This window comes from Ovis aries, chromosome 25 (assembly GCF_016772045.2).
Source record: "Ovis aries strain OAR_USU_Benz2616 breed Rambouillet chromosome 25, ARS-UI_Ramb_v3.0, whole genome shotgun sequence".
In the NCBI taxonomy this organism is placed as follows: domain Eukaryota; kingdom Metazoa; phylum Chordata; class Mammalia; order Artiodactyla; family Bovidae; genus Ovis; species Ovis aries.
Window position 1 is genome coordinate 17,183,964 of NC_056078.1, and position 21,642 is coordinate 17,205,605.

A 21,642-nucleotide genomic window follows, 5' to 3' on the forward strand; every position below is an offset into this window, starting at 1 on the left:
GGGAGGGTGGAGAGGGAACGAGCCTCCCCGGCACGTTTCTGGGCGGCCGCGGGGGCGCTCGTCGCCTTCCTGGGAGGACGCCCGAGGTGAGCCCGCTGTCACCGGGCGCCGGGGCGGCCGCCTCTATTCGGCTCTGTCATTTCATGTGTGACCGCAGTTCTGCGGGCTCCCCTCGTCAGCTGACCGACCTCAGCGCCGTGGTACCTACCCGGGGAACTATTTTGGGGAGGCTGTGCCCACTGCGCCGCGGGGAGGGAGGGTGCGCGGCCGCCTGGCAAAGCTTTGTGTTGTCCAAGCGAGAGCACGGTAATCAAACTCAGACTTTTGAGGGCAGCTAGCTCTGTCTGTTCCAGGCTCTCGAGCTTTCGAGGTAGGTGTAAGGATCTTTTTGTTAAATGAATGGTTCCCCGTTTAACTCATCCCGGAGCGGAGCTCGAAGCTGCCTGCCAGTCAGTCCTTCCAGAATTCTTTGGTCTGATGGAGTTGATTGTACTTTTGGCATCTCCAGTTTACTCCTTCTTCGGGGAATCGAATTACCCATCGGTGGTCTCTGCAGGTTTAATTACTGGAGTTCGTCAAAACGTTCGCTCTCCGATCTGCCTCTTCGGAAATAAGCCCCTCCTTCCTCCCCGAACAACCCCCCCCCCCCTTCGCCACTCCGCCCCTCCGCCCTCCCCGCCCTCCCCGCCCTCCCCGCCCTCCCCGCCAGCTCTGGGTTTTAAATGTTCACAATTCCCGAAGTCTGCCGGCAATTTTACAAAGGTGTTGTTTGGAAATACTGTGAAAAATCCTGCAACCTACCAACAGGTTGAGCTCTTTCCTCCTGCCAAGGTCTAGCTCGGGCCCCCTCCCCCGACCCAACTTTCCTGCGCAGCTGTCTTCCTCCTCCTCCCCCTCCTGATTTCTTATTATTTGCTTTTCAAATTTATTACTTCAACATGGCCTGTGATCTGGAAAAGGGAAGGATTAAATATCCAGAAAAGAGCTGGTGCCTAATAGACTTCTGACTAAACCCAGAAGGAAATTATTCAGTGTTTTATGGGATATTTTGTAGCCACGCTCTTTTTTTTAAATTGAAAGTGGAATATTTTTTAAAGACCCTGAATTGACCCCACTTGGAGCAGTTTTAATTTCTGTTGTGTAATTAAATAGTGAATTCTGACTTAAGAGTAAAAGAAATATTAGGCAAAGATTGCATCTGGTAAAACAGTTGATAGTGGATAGATATATTTTTAAATACACGATTTTTTACAAAAATATTCTTTATGGGGAAATGTAAGCGAACCATTTTAATGATCTTTGCATTTCGTCATTGCGATATGAGCCATACCTGAGAAAATTAATCTTGCTATTTAAAAGTAAACTCTCGGGGTTTGGGGGAGGGAGATGGCTCTATTTATAATCCTCAGCTGCATATACATCGCCTAATATTATGCATGATTTGTTTTTTAATGCTAACACGGCTGGTAATTAGCTGTATGATTATACTTGTATATTTCATTAGGACTTTGGCTGATGTCATTGTGAATTATTCAGCCATATTAAAACAATTTTCAATTGAGATAATGGCACGCCTCAAAATTATGCAAATACAGGCTACATTGTGCAAAATAATTATGACAAACGTAAAGCAGGTAGAGAGTTTCCCAATGCAGATCGGTTTTCCACCCCGGTGATGTCATTTCCCCCCTGGCCTAAGTTAGTCATTCATTAGCAGAATAGCAACAGCAGTCTTCTCTGGAGGAGAGCCTACAGAAACCAGCATTTACCTCTGGCACCTAGAGGGGGCAACAGGGCCCTCTCATTAAGACCTTTGCTTTGTTTTCACTTAACTCTATTAAGTTGTTTATATACAGTGAAATGATTTTATTATTGATTTTAAATAGTTTTGAATGATGCATTTGCCATTTGCAGTGCATAACTGGAAGAGGAGGGTTTCATGGTGATGAGCACTGTTACTTGGAGAAAATGTTTAGCACATTTAATCAGCCAGGGCAGTTTATTTAAAGTAGCTAAATGGAGGTTAATAATTTCTTGATTGAGCTGATATCAGCATCCATTTCCAAAGGACAGCCAGGACTCAGTATGGTTTTTTTGTTTAAGAGAACCATTCTGTCTTTTTATGATTTCTTGAAATATGAAGACGTCAGTTCTAAAAACAGGAAAATTATCACTGTGTGAGGTTAGAAATAGCGTCCCTGTGTGGTGTGCTATGATCTTTAGAACACTTTTTTTTTTTTTGGCATGGGAGGGAAATTTTCTTATTGATCTTTGCAGTAATTGTAGGAGGCTAGATAAGGCAGGACTTTGTATGTCCATTTTACAGCTGGAGACAGGCTTGCAGACATTATGTGGTTTGTCAGAGGTCACTTGCTAGACTCTAGACCTTAAATTTTAGGTTTGGTGTATTTTTCCCGCTGAAACCTACTCTTGAAACTAGAGCTTGAATACATCATGTTACATTCTAGAAGTGTGTACTCATGTGGGCAGTTCCTTGTACATTTTAGAACTATGACTAGTTAGTCAGCTTTGCTAAAGGTCACCAGATATTTAGGTAGCAGAATCATTCTTATTCTATAAAGTTCAGAGAAACCTCGTCAGTGGCATATAACAGTAAGTTACATGTAATACCATTACTAATAATCATTAACAATTTATTACTAGTTTAGATAAGTATTATGTCTGGACTGCTTATATCACTGCTTCCTGCACGTACTTAGGGTCCTGGCAGCTGGTGTGAAGGCGAAGCATTCCAGAGAGTCACATGTTGATTCTACAGTTTACTATTTGTTTGACCTTGAACAGTCCTAAATGCTCTGAGCCTCAGTTTCTTCAGTTGCAAATGGGAGGGAACAATAATAGTAAGGCTGACTGGAGATTGTTATATATACCGAGACATTATTATGGGCAAAATACTTTATAAATTAAATGAATAGAAAGGAGTTATGATTATAGGGGTCTTTATATATTCTTAATTTATAAATAAGAAACATAATAACTTAGGTCTATGTGGAGTCTTCTGGGCCTCATCATGATACTGTTTTGAATTATGAAAGTGAAGAGCAGGGCCATATGCAAGGAGTTAAGTGTCTGGTAATTACCTACAATTGCCATATTCAGCCAGTAGCTTTTCAGGGGAGGAAAATGGCAAAGTAGGCGGGTAATTGGCTCTGTTACTGGGTAACTTCTGATTATATTCCTTTTCAGATTGCCAAGTGCTTAATCTATTGGCAATATACCCTCTTAAAATAGGTGGATGTACGAGCTTGAATTTCATGGGGTGGATTCTACAAGGCTTGCTGGTCCCCTGCAATATGAGTGTAGGTGAGTAAGCCAGTGTTGTCACAGAGTCAGGATCAAGCATATCTGGTCATTATAGATTCTAGCATGCAGCCAGGGTTTCTAACGGTGGTTTGGCTATCACCAGCCTTACTATCTAGTTAAAAAATTTTTTTAATGTATATTCCCAAGCTTTTATTGAAATTAATTTATATAGAATCTCTGGAATTGGGATCCAGAATTCTGCATTTTATAAATTGTCTTGCTCTCTCTGTGTGAATCTTGGGCAAGTTTTAAACTCTGTGCCTCAGTTTTCTCATCTGTAAAATGGGAATAGAGTACCTACTTTGTAGGATTATTTTAAGGATTAAATGAGCTCATACATATATAAAGTGCTTACAACTAAGGTGGGAGATAGTAGAGTTGCTAAAATAATTTACTCATTATTACTATCATTAATATTAATATTATTGTTCTCATTAAAGTTTGAGACCACTGCCTTGGACCTTCCTAAAGAAAGCTTTTCTCTATGAGAGGGTGACGTATAGGATAGTTTACTAGAACATATAGGTGATTCAAGTCACCCCAGATCAGGCTGGCTTTCATCCATATGGTGGATTTAGCTGTGTTGCCATTATAAAAGGCTCCTTAAGGATTTACATTTTATTACTGAAATATGCTGTTAACTGGATCAGCAGGATTTTTTAGAAGATTGCCTGATCGTATCACAGACACATTCTGAAATTCAGGTGCCGGACTGTCCTTGCTTCACCCGTGGGTGGCCTCTCAGCCTCTGGTTTGTATCCATGAGCTGATTTTTTAGAAGTTTCTGAGATCACCTCAGTGTCATCACTAGCCTTGGTCAATTTCTTTAACTTTTTCTAAGCCTCAGTTTCTTCTTCTGTCAAATGGATTTAAAGGCTTTCTACCTTGCCAGGAGAATTAGTAAAACTAAAAGTCCTGAAACAAATGATGGATGCTGTTATAATAGTTATTATTTATTGTTAGTAATGATCTTAAGCTAAGAGAAGGAATATCTTCATACTTTGCATAGCAGGCCCTTTAGAACCAGGGTGAAAACCAGTGAATTATATGGAGAGAGTTTACTAGACTGTGACAGGCATCAGCAAACTAAGGCCTGAGGGCCAAACCTGGCCCACTGTCTGCTTTTGTAAATAAAGTTTTACTGGAACATAGTCAGACTGTTTACATATTGTTTATAGCTGCTCTCAGGCTATAATGTCAGAGCTGAACAGTTACGACAGTGACCATATGGCCCACACAGTGGAAAATATTTGCTCTTTGGCCCTTTACAGAAAATGCTTGCTGACCCCTGGCCTATAGAGTTGATCTGAAATAAGGAATGTGACTGTGTACCTTTTTGTCTTTCTTACGTGGCTTTGGAGCAAGATCCAGTAATAGAAGGAATACTTTAATATGTCAAAAACATTCATATATACAAAATTTTGTTTCAGCTTTGAGCCTAGGATGTGAAAATTTGAGAATCAGTAAAATGTACACTAAGTTTTATTTTGTGTGGTTAAGATCCTAATTCCAGCCAGTGTTGGATTCATCTATCCTGAGTTAATAAAAGCTGCTTGTTGAGTGCTAACCATGTGCTCAGTGCTTTGCTAAGTACAGAGATGGATGTAAACAATGCATGATGTAGCTCTTTTTCTTAAGAAGCTTATCAATCTTGATAGAGAGATGAGATCAACACGTTTTTAAAAAATGTAAAAGCAATATGTTATATAACACACTAGTGAATTGTGCTCACAATAAATGCAATATGTTTTCAGAAGAAAGCTCACTGTCTACATGTTTTTAGAAAACGAATGCATTGATCTCCTCAAACATTGACTGAAGACCTACTAAGTGCTAGACAGCCAGGTAGAGAGATCATGGAGAATAGCCCAACCCTCAAGAATCCCTTAGTCTGCTTCCATAGACAGATACTGGTCACAGAAAAGCTCTCGGATTCTATGTCCCTTAGTTAAGTGGAGATGAAATGAAGTCACTATTTGTAGTATTTTATTATCTTTCTGGAAATTAGGAAGTACTGCCTTCACCTTTGAGGTTCATTCAACCCATGCATACTTATAGAGCACCTACTTTGTGCCAGAGCCTGTTCTAGGCCCCTGGATACAGCAGTGAACAAGACAAGCACCTCTGCCATCAGGGGGCTTACAGTCCAGTGGTTAGTTTTAACCTCCCATGTAGTTTGCATACTGTGTTCCATGTGCCATCTGGGTTATCTGGATTATCTGTATTCTTTTTCTGTGCTCATCACCCCATCATCTCTGCTCCCACTGCGGTGCTGTTATTAGGGGCGGAAGGTGGTGCCTTACTCACCTCTGGGTCTCTGCGCAGTACTCAGTGCCCTTGTCAAGTATCTATTGAAGGACTGAATGACATAATTAAAACACCGTCTTCCCCACAACCTGCTCTCTTTAAGCTTGGCCCAGTTTCTTTCTTTCTCACAGGTCATTCACCTGTGGCCCAGCTCCAGCAGCCCACCTCACACTTCTTTCTCTTCTAAAATCTATTATCATTTTGCAAAATAAGGTGTGAAGAAGTGCAAAAGGTTTCTTTTTAGGAGAACTCACCAAAGAAATGAATGACTATATGGGACTGAATGGTCAGGCGAGAGCCAGCATCTCCTACCTCTTTGAGCACTTTTCCAGTCTTCAGCTCTCAGTCCATAGAAAGTCAGGACTTTGGGGAAGTTCCCTGGTGGTCCAGTGGTTTGGATTCCTTGTTTTCACTGCCAAGGGCCTAGTTCAATCCATGGTTAGGGAACTAGGGTCCCAAAAGCCATGTGGGGTGGCCAAAAGCAATTTTATTAAAAAATAAGTAAAGATTGTTTTTTGTTTTTTTTTTTAAGTCAGGCTTTGGGTGGCAAACTGTGAAAAGATAAAACTTGAGGGAAGAAAAGTCACTTCTTACTTGAGTGTTGGTTGGCAGTTCCTGCAAACTAGCATATTTCTCAGACCGATGGTCTTGATGAGGCCATATGTCCAATGACAAATCAAAATTGTAAGCAATTAAAACCTCTCTTGACATTGAGTGTCAGGCACATACTAAGGAAATGTTATTTTTATGAAGTACATGAGTCCATACATGTAAATAAATACTTTGTTATTAATTATTAATAAAGCATACCATTGTTCATAGTGGCATCTAGTTTTTTTATAGGACTCAGGATCATTTATCAAAGCCTAGTTTTAACCAATATCCAGGATATAATCACTGGAATCAAATGCATTTGCTTGTCATTTTTTTATAGCCAGGGTGGTTGGATATTTGCCATCTTCCACTTAGAATAATATTGTAGCTAGTGATTACCCATTGGCTTGGCTTTTAAATAAATTTAAAATAAATTGATTGATTGTTGGCTTAAGGATTCATTGGCCTCAGAAATGTGGTCATAGATTCCTGCATTTCTTGAAAAATCTGCTCCTGTGCCCTTGTGTGCAGATGGCTTGGCTTTTTCTAGCAGTACCGTGATCTTTACTGGCTTCCTGGAGGTTAGAACTTGGGCCAGGCTTGGGCCTTCAAAGAGTGCGGCTAATGTCCTGGACTGTGAGCGTCCATTTGGATGACACTTTTCAAACATGCAGTTATTGAAAGGGTGCCTTAGAACATGCTAATGGCATCAGTCTCTAGTACATACTTGGGTAAATTAATTCTGCTTTTAAAATCAGATGCACTGTTAGCTGCATTAAAGATGGATATTTGACATTTATCACACAGACCAGGATGTGTGGCTTAATTGCATGAATTTCCTGTAGAATCTTGGTGGCTGTATAAAATTGACTCACAGTGGTGAGTGTCCTTGCACACATGACCATCATGTTCAGGGTCTCATCTCCGTCCATGTGCAGAGAGGAAAAAGTGGGAGTAGAAACCACATGTTGCTGGTCAGTCTAGTGGCCCCATAAATGTCCCTCCACCCCCCCACCGCCTTTCCTTTCTCATGACTCCAGCACACCCTGACTATGATATACCCCCCTCCTCCACAGAGTTGAGTTCCAAGCCTGATCAGTGGCACTAAACATTAAACTCTTGTCTTTGAGAATAATAGGCTTTGCTTTCTACACCCTCAAGCATGTTGAGCTACTGTGCAGGCTGGAAAATAAAAATGTTCTAATTGTGTCTTTTAAATAAGCATAGGAGTGAATTAATTAGACCATATTTTGTCTTTAGTTGCTTAGTTACACAATAGTATTCCTGAGCACGAGTAAGATAAATTGGCTCTTTTTGTGCTGCCTGTCCCTTAATCATAATTACTGTATTGCTTAGGAGAGTAAAGCATACATAGATTTTGAATTTTTTATTAATAGTCAAAAATATGCATATGATATATAAAGTATGTGCTGTTCAACCTGTTTTATATGCTTTTATGTGGGAAGAAGTTTTATTGTGGTGGTAACATTTGCATTAGTTGCTCAAAGATGTAGTTCTGGGAAATACATAATTGAAATGTTTTTGAATTGCTTTTTCTGGCCTTTTCAATCTTATTCAAAATAATAGTGCCTCCAGTCCTAGAGCAGTCATTCTCATTTGATTTAACATCTTTCTTTGCACTGCACACACGGCGCCCAGTTTTAACCCTGCAGAGCCTAGATGAGGTTTGTGATTCACGGACCTCATACGTCGTGTCTTACGTTTTGGGGCTCACGCTGTCTGGGGGCAGAGGGCAGCAGAATGCCTGCATCCAGCAGCCATTACTCCAGTGCCCTTAGCCCTGGCACACTTCCACTTCCCTAGCAGAAGGCTCCAGGGTTTGAGATCATAAGAGTTTGCTGTAGCTTGGGCTGGACAGCACTATGTGCTTGCCTTCTGAAGTCTTGCAAAATGGCAAGTGGCTTCTGAGACTTGGGCTTCTAGCCCCCTACCCCCCAACCCCTGCACCATAGAGAGCAGCAAGAGTTGGACAGCTTGATGTAGTTATTGAACAATGGGAGAGTCTGGCTTAAGACCCAGCATGCGTGCTGGGTAAATGTATGTGAAAATCGACCCCATTGTTCTGTTGGATTTGAAAAGCAAGTAAATTATTTACAGATATTTGCTAATTAAAGCACATATTGTTTTACCAGCACAAAAGAATACAGTATAACTAGAGACAAAGAACTGAGTGCAGATAATTTAATCTTGCTATTTTTGTGTGTTCCTCATAAGGAGTATGTTAAAAAATATGTATTTGTTGTTTAGTCAGTAAGTCGTGTCCAAATCTTTGGTGACCCAATGGTCTGTAGCCCACCAGGCTTATCTGTCCTTAGAATTTTCCAGGCAAGAATATTGGAATGGGTTCACCATTTTCTTCTCCGGAGTATCTTCTCCACCTAGGGATCGAACTCACGTCTCCTGTTTGGCAGGCAGATTCTTTACCAGTGAGCCATGTGGGAAGCTCAAAAATGTGTGTGCATATATATATATATATATATATATATATATATGTTAAAGTGTGTGTGTGTATATATACAGATAGGTGTATATGGTGTTGTGTGTTTGTGTGTGTTTTATTCCCGCAAGGGAAGCCATGCACACTACAGAGATAACTGACCAAGTTACTTGTTGCTAGGCTGCTCCACATTCCTCGTGGAACATCAGAAATGGAAATCGTTTTGGTTTTCCCTTTAGTCCAAGCTTTACTTGCCATCACCTACTTTGAGCTCAGCTCTGAGTACCATTGGGGAAAAAAGGCAAAGTAGCAAGATGTACCAAATAATTAAAACGTTCTCACTTACTACTTGTCCTCAGACTTTCCTTGGGGCTTACCAGATGGCGCTAGTGGTAATGAACCCACCGCCAACACGGGAGACTTAAGAGATGCGGGTTTGATCCCTTTGTCAGGAAGATCATCTGGAGGAGGGCATGGTAACCTATAGGAGCCTGTAGGCTGGTGGGCTACAGTCCATAGGGTCACAAAGAGTCAGACATGACTGAAGCGACTTAGCACAGCATGGCAGACTTTCCTTAATGAAGGCCCGGGTTTAGCTGTTTTTCTTCTGTGACAGCCCAACTTTGGCAGCATTCCGATTGGAAACGTACTCTGGAGTGAGGGCCCCTGACCTGTGGTGAGGGAGTCTGATGCGGAGTTGGTTGTGATAATGCCCTGCGATCTTTTCCCGGCTGTAATGTGAGGGCCACTGACCTGTGGTGAAGGAGTCTGATGCAGAGTTGGTTGTGATAATGCCCTGTGACCTTTTCCCGGCTGTGACGTTGGCCTGTCCATGGGTGCAGCTGGTCCCTGCGCCTCTGCCATCTGTACAGACACGTGTGGTGGTAGGCAGGACTGGCCGGACAGCTCTTGGCTTTGTTATTAAGATGACCATGAAGACTTGCCATGGCTGTGTAAGAGAAAGGCTCCTGTCTAATGAGCCTTGGATGTTTTAATAGCCTCACAGGCTGTTCGAGCCAAGCCCCCTTTATGTAATGGATGAAGAGACTGTGGCTCAGAACAGTCTTGGGGATGTGCTCAGAGCTAGTGAGTGACGAGTAGAACCAGAACCCAGGCCCTCAGGTACAGTGGTCTACTGCTTCGGGAAAGGAGTGCTCTCTTGAGGTGATGGTCTGAGGGAAACAGGCAAGTGTTTCCCACGGGTATGCTCAGGTGGGCCATCCCAGCAGGATGGTCCTGCACCAGCAGGCTTATACTAGTAGGCCTTAGCAGTGGCTCTGTGGGACATCACTTTTATGAAATCACTGAAGAAGGGTGTGGCCTTTATTCTAATGATGAGATACTTACCAAAGAGTGAGTGATTACATGGAAACCAGGGTTGATATTCAGGTCCCCTCTGGACCTCACCTTTATTGCCCTCATTTCCAATTGTTTTCCTGGAGCCAGGTGGGCCCTCTGATAGGGATATTTATATTGTCTCAAGAAAAGCTTTGCCAAGATGGCACTCTTGGTGATAAACGGAATTGGCATTTCTGCCACCATCTGATATTCATGGATGATTTCTTTAATTCAGAAATGATTATTGCAAGCCTACTATGTGCGGGTTCCCTGTACTGGGATATAACAGTGAACACAGTGACTGATGCCCAGATAAAGGTTTCTGTTTTCATGTTACTCACTCTCCCATAGGAAGAAGGAAGAGGCAGCCTGATTGATTTATCCAGAACAGAGAAACCCCATCTCCATGCTTGTCACCTTGGAACCACATTCACACCTCCTTCCAGATGCGCAAGCCAAAGAAAGTGTCCTAACTTGCTCTTTTCTAAAACCATTTGCAAAAGTTTCACCCACAGTGTTTTCAGTGAAGTTACAACGTTTTTGACTACTGAGTATAACGTGTCAGGCATTATATATATATTAACAGATAAATACTCATTTAATTATCAAAGAAATTCTCCAAGATTGGTAGTATTGTGATATTTCCATACTTGATGGATGAAGCAGATGAGTCTGAAAGAGGTCTTAAGTAACTTAGCCAAAGTCACATATAGGTAAGACTCAGGCAGAATTGAAAACACCTGGTTCTGAATTCCACCAGGTGATTTTCGTGTTTCCCCTATTTAGAATAGATTGAAAATTAAAATCGGGATTTTCAATATATACTGACTTATAGTTTGTTTGAGTGTTTATGAAAAGTTTCTTTTGGTCTTTTATTAATTTATTCAGCATATGGTTCTTAAAAGCTTCTATCCTGCCATCTCAGAACTAAGCAATCAGATTGGCTGTTAACTGAGACACGCGTTAATTTGATGGTAATACCACGCACCTGTGCACTAAGGCGTTTCACCTGCCCCCACAAGCCCATGCGAGGCGCCAGGTACCTCTGCAGTTTCACAGGCAAGGAGACCCAGCCTCAGGCCCTCCAGAGTGGCGTCTGTGTGCAGGTCGTGCTGGTTCCTGGAGAGACAGGTAGGAAATCAGGCAGCTCCTGCTGACCTGGGGCTTCTTGTTGGGTGGGGAGTACAGTCAAGGCTAATCAAACAATCCAAAATAAACAGGTGATTTTGTGGCCCGGTTAGCCTGGTACAGGCAAAATACAGGGACCTATGACAGGTCCTGGTCGTACTTGGAAGATCTGTCGAGGCCTTTTGAACTCAGGGCTAGAGAGATTCTGGTGAAGATTGGTATGAGGTTTCTTGGTAGGATGTAGAGGTGGGAGCATTCTCCTTTTGGCATGATTTCTCAGCTGAACCTAATCTTGGTGAATCCAATCAACGGGTTAGACATTGCCCACGGACACCCATTGAAGAGGGCTACTGTTTTAAATCCCATTAACCCCCTCGTAGCACCTTCAGAGAAGGCAATGGCACCCCACTCCAGTACTCTTGCCTGGAAAACCCCATGGACGGAGGAACCTGGCAGGCTTCAGTCCATGGGCTCACTAAGAGTCGGGCACAACTGAGTGACTTCACTTTCACTTTTCACTTTCGTGCATTGGAGAAGTAAATGGCAACCCACTCCAGTGTTCTTGCCTGGAGAATCCCAGGGACGGCGGAGCCTGGTGGGCTGCCCTCTATGTGGTCGCACAGAGTCGGACATGATTGAAGCAACTTAGCAGCAGCAGCATCTTCAGAGCTGATTTACATCATCAGAATGGCTGTAGACAAGTAGAAAATGGGGCCTAGAAGGCCTACTAAGGCTTATGGACCAAATCTGACCTACTGCCTGTTTTGTCAATAAAGTTTTATTGGCACACAGCCACAGCGGTCTGGCAGCTTTCACACTATCCTGGAGGAGCTGGGTAGTTGGAACGTATGCACAGAGCCTAACATATTTACTGTCTGGCCCTTTACAGGAAACATTTGCCTGACCCCTGGTCTAAAATGATTTTTTTTGGTTTCTTTCTTTTTTTTTTTTTTTTAATTTTATTGGGAGTATGATTGATTTATAGTGTTGTGTTAGTTTCAGGCGTTAAATGGCTTCTTTTTTATTATGGAACTATAATTGCTTTACAGTGCAGTTGGTTTCTGCCGTACAACAGAGTGAATCAGCTGTGTGTGTGTGTGTGTGTGTGTGTGTGTGTGTGTGTGTGTGTGTGTATCCCCTCCCTCCTGAACCTCCATCCCACACCACCCCATGCCACCCGCCTAGGTCATCCCAGAGCACCGAGCTGAGTTCCCTGTGCTACTACAGGTTCCCACGAGCCATCTCTTACACGTGGTAGTCATATATGTCAACACTATTCTCTGTCTGCCTTACCTTTCCCTCCTGCTCCCATGTCGCATGTCCATTCTGTTTGCGTCTCTATTCCTGCCCTGCAGATAGGTACATGTGTACCATTTTTCTAGATTCCATTTGTATGAGTTAATGTACGATATTTGTTTTTCTGTTTCTTCACTCGTTATGACAGACTCTAGGTATTTGTACTAAAATGGTCTTAATAAAGGTAGTAGTAAAACCGCTGCTGACAACTTCACTTGGACCTTTGGTGTAACCATAATACTATGAGGTAGTCATTTCATTTTGCAAGAGGGCAACCCGAGAGGCTAGGCTGTCCAGGTTTGTAAATGCATTCATCAGGTAAATGATGAATGAGACTAAATGGGAGCTCGAGCTGTCTTGATTCCAGAACACAGAGGGCAAAACCCTCGTGCTGTCCTGCTAACAAGCCGAAGAAACGGGGCTGTATCAGAAACGGGGTATAAAATCTGCTGGGGTTTTCCCCCGTGAAGTAATAAAATAGCACAACCTCTGTATCCATCTTTCAAGGTCTTGTTCAAAATCCACCTTACCTGAAGAGGGGAGAGGGGAACCCAGAGCAGAGGCACAGGTGTGGGCCCGTTCAGGAAGCCAAAGTGGGTGGAGCCAAGGCTGGAAGACCGTGTGATGCTTGGAAGAACCAGGGGGCAGTGACTTGTCTGTACGTTGCTCCTCAGGCCCTGCCCATCATTGCAGGGCAGCAGTGTCATTTGTTGTTGCCAGATCTTTCCATTTTTCAAGAGAAGTGCCCAAAAGCCATATTTTTGTGTAGTTACAGTTGGCAATTCCATCCAATGTTTAAAAATAGGGGCCAAGTAAAATGTGTCTTCAATCTAGATGTGGGCCATGGACTGCCACTTTGCATTCTTCAGAGCAAAGCTTTGGAGTATTACAGTTTTTAAAACTTTCTCATATTCGGCCCATTTTGTGTAGTGAAGCAGAAGGAACCTTTTGGTCTTAAAGGGGCAGCAAAGGAAGGCGCTCAGGCAGCTTGGTGGACAAAACCCTCCTCATTCTCTCCAGCCAGAGAGTCTGGAGGGATGGAAGGAATGGCTGGATGCACAAACTAGAGCCCAGAGTCAGAAAAGGAGCAGGGATGGAAATGTGGAGAGAAAGGAGTGAGTGAGGCCGGAGGTGGCCTACAGCTATGCTGAGGGCAGCCTGGAGAAGGGGAGCTTGTGTTCATCAGGCCCTTGAAAATACCTAGGGCTTTCATGGGTGGAGATTTTGATGAGAGTGCGAGAGGAAGCAGAGAAGCCACAGAAAAATAGAAAGGCAGGACGTTCCAGTATTGGAAGTGGTCTGCCCTCGGCAGAGCAGCAGGGGTCTGGTGGACAGTGAGGTAGACTAGGGCCGGACCTGGCGTTGTCTAGCAGGTCAGGTTGGACTTGAACCTGGAGGCAGGGCTGGTTAGTAATTTCACATGTCTTGCTTCTTGCTAGTTAGGATATCAGCTCCTCGTCTTGAAGCTTGGTGGAACCACGCATGCATGCGTATTCTGCCTCTTAGCTGCGTGTCATCTTGGTCCATTACTGAATTTTCCTGGGGTCCCTGTTTCCTCATCTGTGAAATAGGCTAGTCTTAGTGGGCTGTGATTATCAAATGAGATTTATATGTACATAAAGCCCCAAACCGTGGTCTGGCTAATAGCAGACCCAGGCCTTTAGCAGATGTGAGTTATCAACCCTGCCCTTCCTGGTTTGGGACCAAATCCTAACTTTGTTGTCTCCATGAAGTCTGTCACGTTGCTAAGACTGTTAATATCGCCTTAATAAGTAATTTATTGGTTGAGTCATTGGATTTCTAACTATTGTTTAAAAAAAAAAACACACACACACTAAGAAAATTATCAGTTTAAACAGAGTTAAACTTCTGGTTCTGCATTCTCCAAAAGATTTTTCTTGTGTTTAGGTTCAGAGTTTTCTTTGATGCGTGTTTGAGCTTTCCTGTCCCTATGAATGGGGCACCCTCTAGCCTGTTGAGCTCTATTCCATTTGGGTCTTAAAGAACCTCGAGGAGGCATTTCTTCCATCAGCCACAACAAAATAAAATGACACGGGAGTCAAAAGACAAAACCTGCATTCCAGATGTCCCATCTCAGTGTGCCAAAGGAAGTTCAGACCTGGTGCTTCCCAGGTCTCTCCCCTTTCATGATGCAACCTCCAGGAAATCTGATGTCGATGTGCTGAATGTCACAGCACTGAATTTGTTTTAAATATTCTCATTTCCCACCATTAAAAAAAGTCTCTCCTAGTTCCTATTCTTCAAAACACCCCTAATTCCCCTAATTTGGAAACTAGTTTCACCCTCTGTCATCTCCTCTTCTTCTTTTGGTGGTGGTGGTACAGAATGCATTCCAAACCAATTTAAGATGTGTAATGCCAGGTTCTTTTTAAAAGCAGAAAGCATCAGCAAATGGATATAAAGGGATAGGGTCCCAGCCAGAATAGTTGGGGGAGCTTAGAAGAAGGATCTTCAAAACAGAGACTGCCTGCTGGGCCATTAAATCCTTTAGCTTTGGGGTAATCCCACAGTGCATATCAGATGACTAGAATTCAGATGAAAACACTGCTATAGTACTCAAGCTCCCCACCAAATTATTCCAAAATCTAGTGTACATGGGTTGTAAATACAGAAAATAATTGAATTCTGTATGTCTTAAGTGAAATAATCTGTTCCATTCTGTTTCTTGTGGACCTTCTTCATAATAGTCTAATTGTGTTCTGTGCTCCTGGGGGCTGAATGTGAATTCAGCAACAATGCATCGGGTTGTAAAATATGCAGCCCCAACAATCTGGGCAGGCAAGGAGGAGGTTCTAGTAAAAAGGCGGAAGATGGTTTTTTCTAATGCAAATTATATGAATCACACACACGGTAGTGTCTTTTAAAATGATCAATGGGCTGTGGCTTTTTTCTTTATAGTTATAGGTCCTATTTCTCCACATTTTGGATGTTACTAGATCAGTAATTCAATAGACAGCCAAGCAGGTGTTCAAATCACTCCTGACCCCCAGAATTCCTCAAATGACCCCTCAAAGCAGTGGAGTGAAAACATTTTCAGCATGTCAGAATATTGAATACCTCAGTTGTCTTAATATTTTTTCACCTTAATTTTTAAGGCTGTTTTCTGCCTTTTTCTCTTTGGCTAAAGCAAAGAGAAGCCTTGCCTTGATCTTGGCCACAAGGACTAGAGGATTATGTGTTTGCAGGACCTGTAGATTGTATGTGTATGCAGGACAGTGTCTAAATGGTCAGCTGTGCCAAGGCCCTTGAAAAGGTGAGAGGAGGGCAAGAGAGAGGACGCTTGGGATTCTTCTGCAATAGCTGAGGATGTAATATTGTTCTTAAAGGCACGCCATTTCTATTTTTAAATACAGGCTTTTGATTGCAAACTTAGTTCAATTCAACCAATATTTATTAGTACAGGGTACTTTGGGGGTGATAAAGAGATGAGTAATATTGGCTGTTCTTCCTCTAGTTGCTTAGAAGAGATAAAGTTAGCTTTACTTGACAGGTTTATATTTTACTTTGGCCCTTCCATCCTGACAGGTACACGTATATAGTTCTATATGCTCAGTCCGTCAGTTGTGTCCGACTCTTTGACCCCATGGACTATATAGCCCACCCGCAAGGCTCATTTGTCTATGGAATTCTCTAGGCAAGAATACTGGATTGGGTAGCCATTTGCTTCTGCAGGGGATCGGCCCACCCCAGGGTTCAAACCCGGTCTCCTGGATTGCAGGTGGATTCTTTACTGTCTGAGCCACCAGGGAAGCCCCCTACATTGTTCTATGGCATTCTGGGAAATTTCTGTGGCTACCCCCCAAAAGAGAATATCTCTTGTGAAGGCAGTTTTTCCAGGATTTAGGCAGTTGCATAAAGCATTTTCCCATTGGCTTGTCAGTTTCTTAGCAGAAATTAATTTCCAGACGTAGTTGAAACTGTCACTTAGCAACTTGTTTCACAGACTTTCATTGTCACACAAAAATGTGTAAAAGTATCTTGTGTTTAAAGACTAGTATACTAGCTCTCTATTGTGTAACAACTTACTCCAAATTTCACATCTTAAAATATTATCTTCATAGTTTCTGTAAGTCAGGAGTCTGGGTAAAGGTTAGCTAGGTGTGTCTCAATCAGGGTCTCTCAAAGCTTCATTCAGGGTGCCTGGCTGGGCCTTGCTCATCTCAAAGCTCCGTTGGGCTAGAATCTACTTTTGAGTTCACTCAGTTGTCTGTCCCTATGCTGTTGGACTGAGACCCTTCTCCCTTGTTAGCCATGGACCTTGACCTCCCTGGTTCCTTGTCATGCCTCACAGGCTTCTCCACAGGCCAGCTCCAACATGGGAACTGGCTTCCCTCACAGTATGTGAGCAAACCACGAGCCACAGACCTTTTGTAACCTAATCTCAGAATTAAAATCCTATCACTTTTCCATAGGTCTGTTTGTTAGATGTGAGACATTGTGTCCAGCCCACATTCAAGGGGAGGGGATCTCACAAGGGCATAAATACAGACAGCTAGGGATCACTGGGCACCTTCATAGAGGATGCCCACTACAGTCAGTGGAAACAGTCACTTTAGCATAAAGTTAGTCTGGTGAGGATTGGAAGATAATCCTCTTACCCTGTCTTGCTCTTTTTTTTTTTTCTCCTTTTTTTGTTATTGTGTATTTTCCTTGAGTGGCTCCTTCCAAATACCTACCCACTTTTCTGGGCATTTAATTATGGATGACGTATGTATTAATAGTAGATAGCTGATCGCTTTAATCCGTCAAAGGTTTGTTAGTCTTTGACCATGTCAATAAGTTATATTGAGTCTTTCTTAAACTTCATGTCTTGACCAGTGAATTAGGGGAGTTTTGCTGGAAAGGGCATTGTGTCTGGTGTGATGATGAGTCCATAGGGAGAAGGGGAATGAGGACCTATAACTGGTATAATTAAACAGGCTCCTAAGTGTGTAAAAACACAGGTATGTTCCATGCGCCATAGTTAAGGAGTGGCATTAAATCAGGTTGGCATAGAGCCATGTAAAGAAGACCTAAACATCCAAATGAAAGGGATTGTTGTCCCAGTTTGTGTTCCTGACAAATGTATCTATAGGAGATATGCATCTCTTAGCCACCCTTCAACTTCATGCATACGTCAGGGAGCAGCTGGCCCTCCATCTTTTAAATTCTGTGGACATTAGCTGTTTTCATAGGAGAACTCATCTGTTTCAGGGAAGATGAAATGTGGTTTTTGATAAAATATTTAAAACATACCTATGTAGGCATTAAAGATTTGAGAAAAGGGTGGCATTAAGCACATTGGAAAAGGAAATGGCACCCCACTCCAGTACTCTTGCCTGGAAAATCCCATGGACCGAGGAGCCTGGTAGGCTACAGTCCATAGGGTCCATAGGGTCGCAAAGAGTCAGACATGACTGAGCAACTTCACTAAGTCAGTATTTTAATAATGGAAATTGATTTATGGAGTAGCTTCCGTGTTAAACCTGCCGGAAATGTAGAGGAAAGGAGTCTGCATTTAAATTTAGAAGCACGCATCAGCTCGAGGATGTGTGTATGTTGTGTGTTTTTTCCTTTTGATTTTTTTTTCCACCTTGACTTTGACAGTACACCGCGTCCCTCCTCGGTGCCTTTGCGTCCTCTGCTCCTTCTGTGTGCAGTGGCCACCGCTCCTCTCCCACCTCTCTTCCCTTTTATCCTCACTTGCTCCTTCTCTTCCTCAGGGTCTCAGCAGAGACCTTTCCTGACCATTGCTTTGACATCATACCCAGGCCTACCCTTGTCTCCCATTATGGCCTCTTCTAGTTCTTTGGCCTCATATTTTATTATCTGACACCCTACATCCCTCTCCCCCAACACAGAGGCAAACAGTACCCCTCCGCCACAACTGTAGGCTCCAGGAAGGTGGGGATTTTTACGTAATTCCTGGTGATAATCCCAAAGCCTGACATACAGTTGTTCAGGTGCTAAGTCACGTCTGCCTCTTTTGCGACCCCATGGGCTGTAGCCCATCAGTCTCCTCTGTCTGTGGGCTTCCTCAGGCAAGAATACTGGCGTGGGTTACCGTTTCCTTCTCCAGGGGCTCTTCCTGACCCAAAGATTAAACCTGTGTCAGGCAGATTCTCTACCACTGAGCCACTAGGGAAGTCCGACATATAGTTAGCACTCGATAAATATTTGTTGAATGAATGAGATCACTTATGACAGTTTCTCATTCCATAAGTCACTTTTAGCTGAGGACTATGGTTTACTGTCTGTGTCCCTTGTCCCCGCTAGACTGTTGCTCTTCCCTGGCCCCCTGCTGGGCCTAGAGCGGCGGCTCAAGGATACGCCCTGGACATCGAACGTGAAAGAATGAATGGATTCTCTGGCAAAGGAGACTAGAGAGAGCAAGAGGAACCTTCACTTCCTAGGCAAGAAACAGGAGCCCTGGGCAGCACCAGTGTCATCTTCATCCTTATCTGTCCATGGCTGGTCCTCAGCCCAGTACCTGGCACACAGCAGAATACGGCTTAATTGGATCAGATTGAGTTGAGTTGGGGAGAAACTCAAACAAGATTCCTCCAGACATTAGCACTGGACGAAGCTCAGTTTGTGAATGCTCAGCTTGTGATGGCTCCTCTGGATTCCCTTCTGCAACTGTTTTGTCAGAACACCCAGTGGCATTCATTTATTCCCTCATTCAGCTCCTCCTGGTAGCATATAGACTGTCAGAAGGTACGGAAGACAAGTTACAGCCCTGCCTTCAGGAAGTGTACCTTGAGGAAAACTTGGGCTTTATTCTCTGGTTTATATACCATCCCTGAGGTGGCGGAGAGTTGGAATAAGGCGGCTGTCGTTGCTCGTGGTCTGTCCGCTGTGTTGGCCTCCACACCACAGTCTTTGAACAGGCGTAGAAAGGTCACCAACTGTGGTTGCAAATTGGCTCTTATGCTAATCCTGTCTTATTCAAAAACACTCAATATTTTTCCAAACTGAGTTTAGAGCTTTTGACTAAAGCCTGAATCATTTACTGTGTCAGAGCATATCGCCAGTATGGGAAAAACTAGAACTGTAAAATACAAAGCCCCTTTTAAGTAATCCAATATAGGATAATTACATTATTAAATAAAGCCCTGGGTCTCAAATTATTCCACTGCCATTGTACATGTGAAGATAATAATGTGAACTGTGCTAAGCGAACAGAGCAAAAAAAAAAAAGTTTAACAGGAGGGAGCATGTCTAAATCATATGTTTATGTTTAAATAAAAGCTACACAAAATAGGAAGATTTACTTGGTTTCTACATTAAAGTGTCCTAAATAGGCGTAAGGCTTTCGATGATTGTCTGTGAAGACTGCTGTTCTCATTAATGGCAGCTGCATATCAAGATGCTGTTGCCAGATCACCAATAACTTTGGCTAATTTGGACGGCTCCCATTGTGATTTTCATATACCAACAGGGACAAGGAATTTTCTTCTTCCTTTTAGGGTCTCAAAGGAATATGGGCCCCACTGAACTTCGTACCTGGGCAGGGTGCCATGTGCCTATAACAGTAGGTGAAAAAAAGATCAGGAGATGAGAAAGTAATGAGTTGAAGTCACTCAGCATGTTAGAACATCTGGGTTGGGTGGTGGTTGAATCTGAGTTCTGTTGTTATTGTTTGTGTTTTAGAGAATGTTCTTTATAGGTACCTTGGTTGAGCTTTAACACTGGAATTGTGCCCCTTTATCTTCTTTTGCTTCTGTTTTAATGGCCAGAGCTAAGATTATGAGCGCCAAGTCAGTTTTTATTATGGCAGCCTGAAAGTAGTTAAGAAAAAATAGACTGTGATGTTGACACCCTATTAATTTGGCTAAAGGAAGGGTAGGCTGGTTCAACCATTGACTGAAGGCATCTTCTGTACATATCAAATGCTTCCCTATTTAGAGAGAATGCTGGGATGTGTTTTCTTGTTTTTGTGTAATTTTTTTTTTTAATCTTAGGGAGGAAAAAAGATGAATGCATGGTAAATCCAAAGGAAAAGAAATGGAACTGGGAATTAACGACAGGATGTTTCTTAGGTTTTCTTTCGAGATGGCCTTCTGGTAGGGGAGCAGACTGCTGCCCAACAGGTTTTAGATTAGTGTGTATTAAAAATGTATTTAGGAACAGAAAATATTTAGGGTTTTTGAATTACTTGTATGATACTCAAATGCCTTTGGCAAAGCCATGAAGGATGGTCACATTACATTGGACAAATCGCCCCTCAGAGCAGTCTTGTTTTTGCTTACTCTCTCTAATTGTGCCAGGATGAATTTCCAAAATCCACTGAGCCACAGAAGTCACCCAGACGTCTGGTGGTGGAGGGGGCAGTGGTTGAAAGAGAAGGGACCGGCTTGGGAAATTGGAACCCAATACACTAGGGAGCCTCCATGGCAAATCCATTTCATCATGTTAAGGGAGTCAGATGAAACCTTAGCATACTTGAGAGGATGTCTTCATCACTCAGACAACAGAAAATTCTTCACATTTTAAAGTAAGGCATATAGTCTTACTTTGGGGACAAAAACAAAATAAAAATTAAAATACTTTCTGTTGCAAAATGACTTTAAATCCCACCCACCCTAGGAAATTGGTGGGAGGTGGGGAAGGTTTACTTACTCCGGGATAGGAGTAGGTTGGAGTGTTACTACTGTCAAGGCTCAAGATACCGGTTTCTGGGACTTCCCCGGTGGTCCAGTGGTTAGGGATCCGGCTTCCACTGCAGGCGGAATGCATTCGATCTCTGGTCAGGGAACTAAGATTGGACATGCTGTGCAGCACAGCCGGGAAAAAGAGACCAGTTTCCCAGAGATCATAGGGTTACCAAGCTGGTTTCTGGTTCTACTTCAGTTTTCTCATCACTAAAATGGGCCTGAGAACCCCTATTTCAGCAAGTCCTTATGGGGATTAGATAAGATAATATCTGTTGAATTCATAGATTAGTGTGGGTAAAATAAAGTACCTCAGAGTTTGTCCCTGCTGAATCCTTGAGGGTTGAGGAATATAACTTAGAAGCCCAAACATTCTTGATTGCTTCCTGGCTCATCTTTGCCTTGGAAGCAGCCATCAGGAGCTACAGGGATATCATCCCAGACAAAGAATTAAGAGTTAGGAAGTACACAGTTCGTTGCAGGTGACATGCAAAGACCAGCCCCCCACCTTTTCAGTTACCGTGATGTTATATGTAATAATAG

General features: G+C 42.9%; 1 protein-coding gene across 3 annotated transcripts in view; it reads left to right on the forward strand.

The window, feature by feature from the left end:
* ARID5B (AT-rich interaction domain 5B) overlaps positions 1-21,642 on the forward strand; it is a 191,971-nt gene that overhangs the window by 1,601 nt on the left and 168,728 nt on the right. The window contains exon 1 of one of the 3 annotated variants that reach the window (XM_060406497.1): positions 64-200. The exons of the other annotated variants lie outside the window; for them this stretch is intronic. Coding sequence (XP_060262480.1) covers positions 144-200 — 57 coding nt within the window. The 5' untranslated portion in view covers positions 64-143. Of the gene's footprint in view, positions 1-63; positions 201-21,642 lie in introns of those variants that run through there. 3 annotated transcript variants of the gene reach the window in all.